The 13,010-nt window shown below is 31.0% G+C and overlaps 2 protein-coding genes across 2 annotated transcripts; one reads left to right on the top strand and one right to left on the bottom strand.

Moving 5' to 3' along the window:
• Positions 1 to 7,531: 7,531 nt before the first annotated feature.
• Positions 7,532 to 7,867, bottom strand: LOC102662433 (26S proteasome non-ATPase regulatory subunit 2 homolog A-like). The gene has a single exon (XM_006601473.1). It carries the CDS (start codon positions 7,865 to 7,867, stop codon positions 7,532 to 7,534), a length of 336 nt encoding a protein of 111 aa, XP_006601536.1.
• Positions 7,868 to 8,879: 1,012 nt separating this feature from the next.
• LOC100795080 (uncharacterized) lies at positions 8,880 to 10,235 on the top strand. The gene has a single exon (XM_006601472.1). The coding sequence runs from the start codon at positions 8,880 to 8,882 to the stop codon at positions 10,233 to 10,235; it is 1,356 nt and encodes a 451-aa protein (XP_006601535.1).
• Positions 10,236 to 13,010: the final 2,775 nt, after the last annotated feature.

Below are 13,010 nucleotides of genomic sequence, written 5' to 3'. Positions count from 1 at the left end.
TCTCATTATCCCCTAATGGGCCAAACTGGTTTCCGCTCATTAAGCTCATATCAATTTTCTGTTGATAGTCTAATAGGCTCATCAAATTAGATCACTTATATTGAGCACATAAAAAATGTAAATAACTAATATAAATGTTACAATATAGTATGTAGCCCATATTAATCAATTAATTAGGAATTATAAAATTCCTAACAATCTCCCACTTGGGCTTCATATTAACTTTAAACATTTATATCACAAAATTCTTTAGGCGTGCAACCAATGTTATTTACTTTTAGACTTCCCTTAAACAATCTGGTTCATCTTATATAACAATTAGGAACCACTGTAGTTTTCATCACAATCTAACCTGACTAAGCCACAATGATCACCATTATCACTTATACTTGATGACATAGATCAAATATGGATAAGCGACATGAAAATAACATGTAATGCAAAAAAATATCACATATAGAAAAAAACATAACACAAGTTTATAATAAGATGATAAACATTAACTTTATTTATGTAGAAAATCCAAACAACAAAATGTTTGTAAACCATAAGATATAGAACATAAGCTAGACTCCCACTAAACTAAGATACTATCATGAATTATACCCATATGAGCGATGTGCTCATGAAAAACTTTAAGTGTCATATTTTTAGTAAGTTGATCAGTTAGCATGAAATGAGTCCCTATATGTTCTATACAAATATGTATTTTCTAAATTTTTAATTTAACAACCAAATAATTTATGTCAATAAACTTTTACTTGGTTCAATCCTTAATAAGACCACTAATATATTGTTCCAATAAACACCCAATGGCTTTTTAATGTTGGCAACAACAGGCAAGCTAGTTACAATAACTTAACAGTTATAAATTCTAATATGATGTCTCATAGCAAAAAATATTAACTCCACCAATATGGTTAAATGTGGATCCTGATATGGAGTGATTGCTATTAAGATATTCCATAAAAATCATAGTCAAAATTCCAAGTGATCTCCAAACATCTAGACTTTCGATATGAAAACATGTAGTTTCTTGTTCTCTTTAATTAGTGCATAATGTGTTTCACTACTTTCTAGTGTTGCATACCAAGATTACTCATATATCACCTTAGGACTCCCACTAAAAATTATTTTAGGACAATAAAAAGAAACTTAAGAATACATGATAAATTGTAATATAATTATTTTGCAACAATAGACTGTATGATGCTAGTAGAATGTCCTCAGCATATAATACCAAAATAATAAATTTACTCCCACTGAACTTTTAGTATATGAAACCATCAACCAAATTTACCTTAACACCATAAGAAGTAATCTTGATGAATTTTGTAATACCATAGACGAGAGACTTGTTTAAATGCATAAATAAATTTCTTTAGTTTGCATACCATAGACTTTAAATCATCTTAAACAAGGTTTTCTAGTTGCACTGTATAAATTGTTTCATCATTGTTTTTACATCCATCTATGCAAAACAATTGTCAAAATGATCTACAATGTCATTATAGTCATAAGAAAGTATTTCTAAGAAATTAGAGAGAAAATCTCTTTGTAATCAATGACTTCTTTCTTGTAAAACTTTTGGCAACAAGACAAACTTTATATATTTATCTACAACTTAAAGGTTTCACACTTTCAAGCAATTTGAGGATATCCCAAATGTCATGTTCAACCATCGGTTTTATTACATCATTTATGGCATCAATCTACTTGAGAGTTAGAGCACAACATGACTTGACTAAAGTCAATTAGACTTTTTCAGTCAACCTAATGTCATATCCGTGTTCTTAAAGAAATATAACATAATCATTCAAATTATATTTTTCCTTTCTCTAGTGGATCTTTTTAATGACACTTCTTGAGTTTATTGAGTTTGAACTTTAGGTAGTGCTTGAGAGGGAATCTTAGTATTATCTTGTCTTTTAATAATGTTAGGAGTAACATCATTATTTAATTACCATATCCGTTTCTTGAACAATGATAAGTACAAAGACTTATCTATTGTCAATAACAAATTATTCTTTAAAGACAACGCTCCTTATGTTTTCTTTCCCTCCAAATTCAATTTCCTCAAGGAATCTTGCATGTCTCGAACATGATCTTAAAGTGGAATTGGAAAACTTATAGATGCGAGAGCTTTAAATGTAACAAGAAAATTGCAACTAATTATCTTTAACTCTAACTTACCTTTATGCAGCCTATAAGGCATTGCTTCGATTGAACATCCCTAAATGTGCATATGCCTGATGTTGGAATTTCCCGACTCACACCGATAGGGTAGTGACTACTTTAATTGGTACCCTAAAAGGATATAAATTGCATTCTTTAATGTCTTTTCCCCAAAGCGACTTTAGAGAATAATCATACTTCTTACCATATCTGTAAAAGTATAGTTTCATTATTCTATAACTTTGTTCATCCTAGGTTTACCTAATATTATATGTTGTAGAACAATTTCATAATTATTGAAGAAAAAAAATGGGAGACTTCAAATGTTGCACCTTAAGTCATATCTATTATAGTATTTCCTACGGTCAGATTTGACAACCTTAATTTTCTTTTCTAGTTGAAGTTGAAGTTCAACTTTAGCTTTGAAAGACTAAATTGTCTAGAGGCCGAAACTTCTCATAATAAAATAAAGGTGAATTATCTATGAATATAATAAAATATATTCGTTCATTCCATGAATCCATATGGAGTAGAACACAAATATATGTATGTATTAGTTCTAAGACATCCATATTTCTTTTAGCACCTGAATTCCATTTTGTTTGTTCATTTTCCCTTTATTTACTCAATATAGACTATAAGGTCCAACCAATATAAAGGATCTAGAATTTCCTATAACACAAACATCCAAATTCTCTATTAAGAGATGTAAAATGCAATATTTGAATCACAAGAGAGACTAACTTTATTATTTCTAATTGAACAAGAATAACTAAATTTGTCCAAATTAGAAATAAAATTTGGTTTAATAAATAGCTCAATATATGTCTCAACCAAATTCAAATGAAATTGAGTCTTTTAAAGAAACATAAAAGTTCTCATAGTTTCAACTACAACTTTATGTCATCGCCCACATAGAAGAATCGTTCATTATCACTTGGTGGATGACTCGGGTGGTGGTGTATGGTCGTTCTTAGTTGGTGGAGCAATTTGTCTGGTTAATTCTATTAACAAATGAGACCTCAGCCTACTAAATAGCTATGTGGGGGTAACCCACCACGACCAACTTCTTATAGGGACTATGGCCGCTTAGGCCATGGAAGTTTGAGTCAATAACAGGTTTGTGATGCCCTTAGATGTTCCGGGCCGCACGAGCACTACACTGATGTGTTCAATGAGTCTATAGCCTTGGCTGACAGGCCCGAGTAGCATCATATAGACATGCTTTTGTGAGTATTAGAACCAAAATCTACCCACTAACATCCTTCGGTACAAAACTAAATAACTTTAAAACAAACAAAAATAAAAAGTTTATTGTTCTTCACACACTAAATAGTGTAATTGGGACTCTTTTTTTTATGCCTCACTTACAAAAGCAACAAGGAAATTCCTTATCTTGTTTTCTTGTTTCTTCTTCAAAAATAAAAAAAATTGCAATATCCTCAACCCTGAATTGGCTTTCTTTTCAAATTCTAAATTTTATACATGCAACTTTGGGATTCAAATAATATGAGTATTTTAAACCGTAGTAGTAGAAACAACAAGAATTAAAGAAGAGAAAATAAACATACAATGCACAAATTATATTTATGGTAAATTTTCAGACCCAAACAAGATACCTAACACACTATTAATCTTCAATCTTTGGATTGAAAAGGATTATCTGTAGGTGGTACTCTCAATGCATTGATCAAACATTGGTGATATGTTATGTCAAACAAAGGTTGTCTTTGAATACTCCATTGCTCACATGAAAAACTTATATGATGATTAATTTGGTCAAATAATGATTGTTTTTTAACATTTCATTATTCACATGAAAATCAATTTGATAATAATTCCTGTCAAATAATGATTTTCTTTGAATATATCATTATTCACATGAAAAATCACATTATTTATAATCATCACATGTTTACCATCGCAAACATGTAATTATTTTGCCAAGTTGTGTCTTCCTTTGGGCTGAGCACAATTTGCATGAATAATTCCATGCAACATCTATGTAAATTCAATCAAATCAACTTATGCAACAAAGGTTACTTTGACAACTTGTTGTTTCAATCAATTTAACAAAAAATATAAGACAATTTAATATAGTAGATGAGAGGTCTTAAAATTACACAACTTTCTCATATAATTAAGTTATATAAAATTATATATAACAAAACATGCAAATATTTTGCATAACAGACCCATCACAAGATACCAAACACAACATTAATTACAAGTCTTTGGATAGAGAAATTAATTAGCAATTGGTACTCTGAACGCAACAATCAAATATTGACGATAAATTATGTCAAATAATAGTCTTTCTTTGGACCGACTATTATTCATATGAAAATACCTTATAATTGTCACACACTTATCATCATAGGTACAATATTATTTGGCCAAATTGAGTATTCCTTTGGCCGAATACAATTTGAATAAATAATTTCATACTAATATCTATGTAATTTTAATCAAATCAATTTTTACAATAAGGATTACTTTGCCAATATATCGTGTCAATCAATTTAATTAAAAAATTATTAGACATGCAAATAAATGGGAAGGATTTGTTAATGTTGGATTTACACCCAATCAAGATAGAAGAAAAATATAAAACATTAATTATGACAAGTAAATATTATATCCTTAAATTATATTTAACGCTATCATTAATTTATACTTAAAATACACTAAGTAAATACCATATTCGTAAATAACGCTGAATCCATATAGACAACGTAAAAGAATATACCCAATAATGCCACACGATATATTTAAATCCAAAGAAGCAAACTATAAAAAAATATTAATTTGGGATTTAAAAAAAAATAATCAATTTCTCTCTTTTTCTCTGATTTATTTTGCTCCTGGGGCTACCCGCTCTTGCAATTTTCTTTTGCCATTGGAGTGGAAGGCCATTCTTGCAACTTTTGAGAAAACACATGAAGGAGAATGAAGAATACATAACAAATTGCTAATATGGTTGTAACAGGTTTGCTTCTCATGTTTCATGCTTTAGTTGATACTCAAAATGGTTTGATGTTTTTGTGATGACTCTTCCTAATAAAGTTGATAATTAGGACAAAGCTCCAACTGATATATGTTAGGTAATTTCTTTTACCCTTTGCTACAAGCTTACATTCATTTTTATGTACAATAATTAGTATTTTACCCAAGTTTCAAGATAATGACCGCACTTGTTATCTAGGTTGGGGATGAAGAATGTTTTATGATTTATTTCTTCATGCATATTAAAGAATAAGCAAAACTAAATTAAGATTAAATAAATAAGTGAATTGAAAGCTAAGTAGATAAAAAATATAAACCTCAAGTCAACTAAATCAATCAATAAATATAGACAAGTTGACAATATATGTTAAATTTATAAGAAAGAATTTAAGATTTATTTTTGCATAGAATATATTTGAAGAGAAACAAAGAACTTTTAGATTGATTAAGCACTTGAACGAAGATTAATTTTATAGTGAGTCTATAGAATCAAAACATGCAAAAATACCTTATAGTGTCAATAGATTATAAGGATCAAATACCCTAATCATGATGATTAATAAATCTAGGTTAATCTTGAGAGTGAACGATACAAAAGTTATTGGCAAAACAAAAGAAGTTGAGAGTGAACTAGATTTGATAAACCTGACTATAGTCTTGTCTTTGGATGAGATACTAGTAGAAAATAGGTTTTTAACATCTGTTGTTTTTTACTTGCAATATCGGTTTTTAATCGATGTTGAAACTATCGACGTTAATTTTATCAACGTTAACATCGATTTTCAAAAAATCGATGTTAACATACACTACCCGACATCGGTTATTACGAAAACCGATGTCATATAGTAAGAAATATACAAAAAAGCCAAAAAAAAAACATCAGTTTTGATCAAAACGGATGTTGTAAGGTGCATGACAACATCGATTCTTAAAAAATGATGTTGAATTGTGTATTCTGAAATGTTTTTTGCATCGGTTCTAAAAAAACCGATATAGAAAGTACCTTTATAACAACAGTTTTAGGCCAAACTGATGTTGAATGTTCTTACGACATCGGTTTTGGCCAAAACCGATGTTGTTTTTTGTAAAAAAAAATTAATATTTTATTTTTTCTACAATAAATAAACTAGAATCAATTTATAAAAAATGTATTAATTTTAAAGTAAAATATTTAAAAATATTATTTTCATTACAATATCACATTACTTACAATCTCATAATATTAATCTAGAAACAAATTTAAATTATAGTTATCAAACTATAAGATATAAATATTTCTCATTTTCAACTTACATATATATCCTACCACAAAATAAGTAAAAATTAGATTTTTTTAACTAAAGCTTAAAATAAGACAATTACTTAGGCAAGGCAAGTAACTAATGTTTCTTAAACAGTATTGATCCACCAAGCACTTGTTATTTTTATAAGTTATTACACTACAAAAAAAATTTTAAATAGTGGAGGTTATTTTGTGGAGGTTTTAGAAACCTCCTTAATTTATTAAAAACTACAATTTTTTGTGCTTAATTTGCGGAGGTTTATAACCTCTACTAATTAAATATTATTTTTCCACTCTTTTCTCTTCAAAATAAAATAAATCATGTTTTTTTCCAGCAAAAAAAAATTCCCTCTCAAAAAAATCACAAAATCCCAATTTCCCTCTCCAACTCTACGACTTCCCTCTCCAAACCCCACACAGACTCTCCAACTATGGCTTCCCCTCCTAAAAACATGAAGAAACTCACGGGTTCCCTCTCCAACTACGGCTTCCCCTCCTAAAAAAGTCAAGAAACTCACGGCTTCCCTTCACTCTGCGTGCTTCCCGTTGCTGCCACTCTCAATAGGTAACCTCTCCCTTTCTCTGCATCTACATTAAAAAAAAAATCCCTAAGCCCTAAATCATATTGATGTTCATTAGAGATCCTTCTACAAAATTATGGTATATTTTGAATCCGATACCATCCATTAGATGTGTCTTGCTGCCTTTATTTGGTGGCGTTAGGTCACTTATGAGAATACGAAACCTTTGTGAATAATTATGAGAATTTCTCTAGTACTCGACATGACGAGACTTGGGAAGTTTGGCTATTCAACTCTTGTTTTCCTTGCAATTTGGAACCAATTTCCTAATGTCCATGACTATAATTAAATGGTCTCTGTTGTTTGTTTTAATAGACATGGAAAATGAGCAGTTAGTGCTTAAATAGGAGATTTTGTTAGTTCACAATGAATTGTTATTAGTATAAAGCATAATTGATATATATATATATATATATATATATATATATATATATATATATATATATATATATATATATAGAAAAAGGCATCACCATGATCGATCCTCTCACTCTTTTATGTAATCTGGATTCTCCTTCAAATTTACAAAACCTTCAAGAATTGGTGACAGGGGAAGGTATTTTTCCATTGCCAGCTTTGCCCTGTCCCCAACACAGAGCAGAATAGGGGTGTAGTGGGTCTGAAAGCCAGTGATTGTTTTAGGATGACCTGCTTGTCCTACAACATTTACTGCTTGGCCAACACAAACAGGCAGTGATAGCGGCTTTAAGTTCTCATCCACAATCCACAACATTCTTGGCTGCATTGCCAAAACGAGGAAGTAGAGAACATAGTGGTATTTTCCTAACATGATAGCTTTGATATCGAGGCATGCATGCAACATGGTAATTAGTCCAGCAAGTGTTGTCGGTGATATATATATATATATATATATATATTTGAATGAGAAATTTTTTTATTTGAACAAGAACTTTCCATTCCCGCCTACTCTTCAAAATCCACTAATTAATTGATTATTAATGGGATTTGCTGCATCTTCCTCTACGATTGATATGAAGTAGGTGTAGTTCTGAAGGGTACCCTCTTTCAAGCATTCAAGTTCACTTACCAATCATCACAGGCACCGTAAGCCTAGCCGGTCTTGTTTGCACATCAGCTCAAGCAGTTTTTGCTGCTGGGTGAATATATATAGCTATTGAATCTGCTCCTGTTATGTCATCTATAGAAGCTGCTGGTATAGAATAGGCTTTTTTTGGGGTAAATGTCATAGAAGGAAGATGCTCTCTCTTTCTTGATGTATATGTATTTCTCCCTTATTTAGAAATATATATATATATATATATATATATATATATATATATATATATATATATATATATATATATATATATATATATATATATATCTTGGCATTTTTTTAACCACTTAATAGTCAAAAAGGAAATTAATTTCCTTATTTTTTTATAAATGCATTGAAACTTGTCCTGAAAATGCATTGAAATTTGAAAATTAAGGTGAGTGTATTATTTTTTGATAAAAATAAATAAATCAGCTTTAATTTTTTTACATTTGTCTTAAATTTTTGTTTTTATATATAAACTTTTGGGACACGAGATAAAAATTCATAAAACGTGTTATAAATGTATATTTACTGTAATTTTTAATGTATTTTTTAACTAATTTCTTTATATGATATTTACTATTATAAATGTATATTTTTTAATGTATTTTAATAAAATTGTTTAGGTATCTTTTGTAATGGATAAGTCATGGATTTCAAAGGCCCGAAACTCAATTGATTACTCCATTGGTTTGAGTAAATTCTTAGATTTTGCTTTTAAGAATGGAGCTGTGTAGGAGAAACGATTCGGTGTCCATGTCCAAAATGTGGATTTATGAAATGGCAAACTAGAGACATAGTTGAAGATCACTTGCTATATAAACCATTTCCTCAAAACTATGTTGTATGGGATCTTCATGGTGAAAAGCAAGCATTAGAATCTTCTCAAGTGAAAGATGTTTTCCAAGATAGTGGTGTTCAACCTCAAAACCCAAAGGAAATGATGATCAATGACGCATTTGAGCAATATAGGCAACATGACCCTAATGTAGGTGCATCCAAACCATTAAATGAAGATGAAATAGTAAATGATGAACCAAGAGAAGATCATAATGGCTTTTATGAGCTTCTAATCGATGGGAGCCAAACATTGTATGAAGGAAGCAAGTACACAAAACTAGAATTTATAATCAAATTATATCATATAAAAGTTTTGTGTGTATTAAGCGATAAGGCAATGACTATGATATTGGATTTGTTAAATGACGCATTTGAAAAAGCAAAGTTTCCTCCTTCTATTTATGAGGCAAAGAAAATTATTAACAAGCATGGTCTTAATTATAAAAAGATAGATGCTTGTCCAAAACACTGCATGTTGTATTTGAGAGGTGATGAAAAAATTTTGGATGCTTGTAAGCATTGTGGTACATCTAGATGGAAACCCAACAACAAGAAGAAAATAGCTGCAAAGGTTTTACGTTACTTTCCATTGAAACCAAGATTGCAAAGATTGTTCACATGTCGTAAGACTGCAAAAGATATGAGATGGCATGTTTTGGAAGACAATAAAGATGGGTTGTTAAGGCATCCAAGAGATGGAGAGGCATGGAAGACATTTGATTTAATCCATCCTGAGTTTTCTTCAGATCCTCGAAATGTTCGCTTAGGCCTTGCTACTGATGGTTTTAATCCTGCTAGGACCTTGATTTCTACCTATAGCATCTGGCCAGTTTTCTTAATTCCATATAATCTTCCACCTTGGATATGTATGAACCACACTTCCTTCATTCTATCAATGATCATTCTAGGCAAGCAATCTCCTGGAAATAACATAGATGTGTACCTAAAGCCCCTTGTAGAGGAGTTACGTGAGTTATGGAGTGGTGTGGACACCTATGACTCATCCTTAAATGAAAATTTTAGAATGCGAGCAGCTCTTATGTGGACAATTAGTGACTTTCCTGGCTTAGGCATCTTATCTGGTTGGAGCATACACACAAGATTGGCTTGCCCAACTTGCAATTTAGATGCGGAACCTTGTCGCCTTCGAAATTGTAACAAGTGGTGTTTTATGGGGCATCGTCATTTTCTAAGTAGAAATCATAAATTTAGATTGAACCGTGTTCGCTTTGATGGAAGCATAGAAGAACGAAACCCACCATTAAAATTATCTGGATCTGACATTTTTTGACAAGTGGAACATTTAATACTACATTTGGAACTGGAGCTATTCAAAATGGAATAAGAAAAAGATCTAGACAAGAAGTCACACAGTGGAATAAAAGAAGCATATTCTTTGAACTTCCATATTGGGAGTCTAACTTGTTATGACATAATCTAGATTTTATGCATATTGAAAAAAATGTATGCAACAATGTCATGTATACATTGCTCCATGAGAAGGATAAATCAAAAGACAACCTTAATGCTCGAAAAGACTTAAAAGAAATGGGCTTAAGGCCTGATCTTTGGCCGATGATAATGGAAAGTATCACCTTGCTTTGTTTTCACTAACACGTGATACCAAAAAGTTATTTTTGAAAACTTTGAAGACTATTACAGTACCAGATGGTTACTCAAGTAACATTTCCAGATGTATTGATGAGAAACTTAATAAAATATCTAGGTTAAAAAGTCATGATTGCCATATTATTATGGAACAATTGCTACCACTAGCAATTCGTAACTTATTGCCAGACCATGTGACTTCTGTCATAGTGGAGTTCTGTTCTTTTTTTAGAATACTTTGTGGTAAAACTTTAAATCTTCCAGAACTTCAGTTGCTCCAAGATCGCATTGTGGTTACACTATGTCACTTAGAAATGTTATTCCCTCCATCATTCTTCACAGTTATGGTTCATTTAACTGTTCATCTTATAGAGGAAGCAAAACTTGGAGGCCCAGTGCATTATCGATATATGTATCCAGTAGAGAGGTAAAGATTTAAATAATTTAAATTTATGATGTTATATTACAAATATCTTACTTGTACACTCTTTAATTGTTAGTTATTTCTATAGGGGATTAGGTCACTTAAAATCCTTTGTGAGAAACAAGGCACAACCTGAAGGATCCATAGCTGAGGGGTATTTAGCTGAAGAGTCTCTTACCTTTTGTTCTCGGTATGTTGAAGATATCGAGACAAGGTTCAATAGACGTAAACGTGTTTGTGATAACCCAATTGATAATGAGACTTTTTTTGTGTCCTCTATCTTCCCACAAATTGGAAAACCAGTAGGAGCTTGTTCAATGTTCACTTTAACTCCAATGCAAAAATTGCAAGCTCATCGATATGTGCTCCTTAATTGCACTATAGTCACACCATTTGTGGAGTAAGTAAAGTGACATAAACTTTTATTGTTATACTACTTATAAATAATAGTCATGTGTATTGATTAAAATAATTAATTTATGTAGTGAATTTAGAGAATTCATAAAAAGGAGTTCAAGAGGAAGAAGACATTCATCTACAGAGATAGAGAAAAAAGTCAATAAAGAGTTTGTTGATTGGTTTAGAAAGCGGGTGAGTAGTCATTTAGTGGATAGGGATTTTTTTACCGTCTTTGTTTCAAACTCTAACTTCCAATTTTTTTAGATTATGAATCCAGATACAATGAATGAAATGTCTACTGATCTAAAGTTTTTAGCACAAGGACCCTTGGACAATACAACAAGATTTACTGCATATAATATTAATGGGTTCAAATTTCGAACCTTGGTGTTTTCTTAACATCTAACACATCATGTGTTTCAAGTAGCGTTGATGGAAACTTAAGGCAAGTAGATTTACCTTATTATGGGAAGTTGGAAGATATCATTGAGATTAACTACTATGGTCGATTCTCTGTTATTCTTTTTAAATGTAAATGGGCCGATACTACACGAGATAGAGGGTATAAAAAGGATTGTTGGAATTTTAATTGTGTTAACTTTGATAGATTGATTCATATTGGTGATCGTGAAGAACATGAACCATACATTGAAGCATCTCAAGCACAAATGGTGTATTATGTAGATGATGTAGTCAATGAAGGATGGAGTGTTGTTGTACACATAAAGCCAAGAGATTTATATGACATGGGAGAAGAAGTAGAAGAAAATGCATATGAAAATGAGTCATACCAAGAGCAACAACTTGAACAATTTTCTAGGCTTGATGATCAATATGTACAATTGGCTACAAACCATCTAAATGATGATATAGTTGATTGAATTGTAACTCCTAAAATAGTAAGAAATTCACACTTGTCCAAATATGATATAGTTGAATGACTTATAAATGTTGTTATTATTTCATTTATTAATTATTTTAATCTTGTTTTAATTTTGATAGTATGTCATCTTAAATTTTATTATTCTTTATTTATTTTTCTCTTAATATTGTTGTCATGAATATGTAGTCATGCCAAAGGTGAAGCGTTTTAGAAATCCACAAAAATCAGCCCCTCAACCACAATGTCATGGACCTCTATCACAAGCTCTAACACATTATGTTCCAGCAATGAATCCTGAAATTTCTTCCCCACCAAGTGATTCCACACAAGCTCCTGAAGTCCCAACTGGTAATGTCCCTCTTTCTCATGTATCAACATTTGAAGTTCCACAAGAAGATGAAACAACTAGACATCCTGTTGGGCGTGAGTCTATACAATGTTGGACTGTTGAGGCAATAGGTATACAAGTATTGTATTTTATTTTTATTTTTGTAATTATCATCATATGAAGTATATTACATTTTCTTATTGAGAAATTCTTTTATTGTTAAAGACTCTGAAGAAACGATCAAGAATATTAAGGTGAAAGTTAGGGGAGTCAATAGCTTACCTAGGGAGTTACGCATCATTGTGAATTTTGTTGACCAAGGCCAAGCAATTGGTGAAGCACAAGCCTTGCTTGCAGGATTTCTTGGAACACTAGCAGCTGATTGCAAATTATTTCCTATGGATTATGATAGATGGTCTCGACC

This window comes from Glycine max, chromosome 17, assembly GCF_000004515.6.
Source record: "Glycine max cultivar Williams 82 chromosome 17, Glycine_max_v4.0, whole genome shotgun sequence".
NCBI lineage: Eukaryota > Viridiplantae > Streptophyta > Magnoliopsida > Fabales > Fabaceae > Glycine > Glycine max.
The sequence above is the reverse complement of the archived record's forward strand: the minus strand, read 5'-3'. Positions and strand labels throughout refer to the sequence as shown.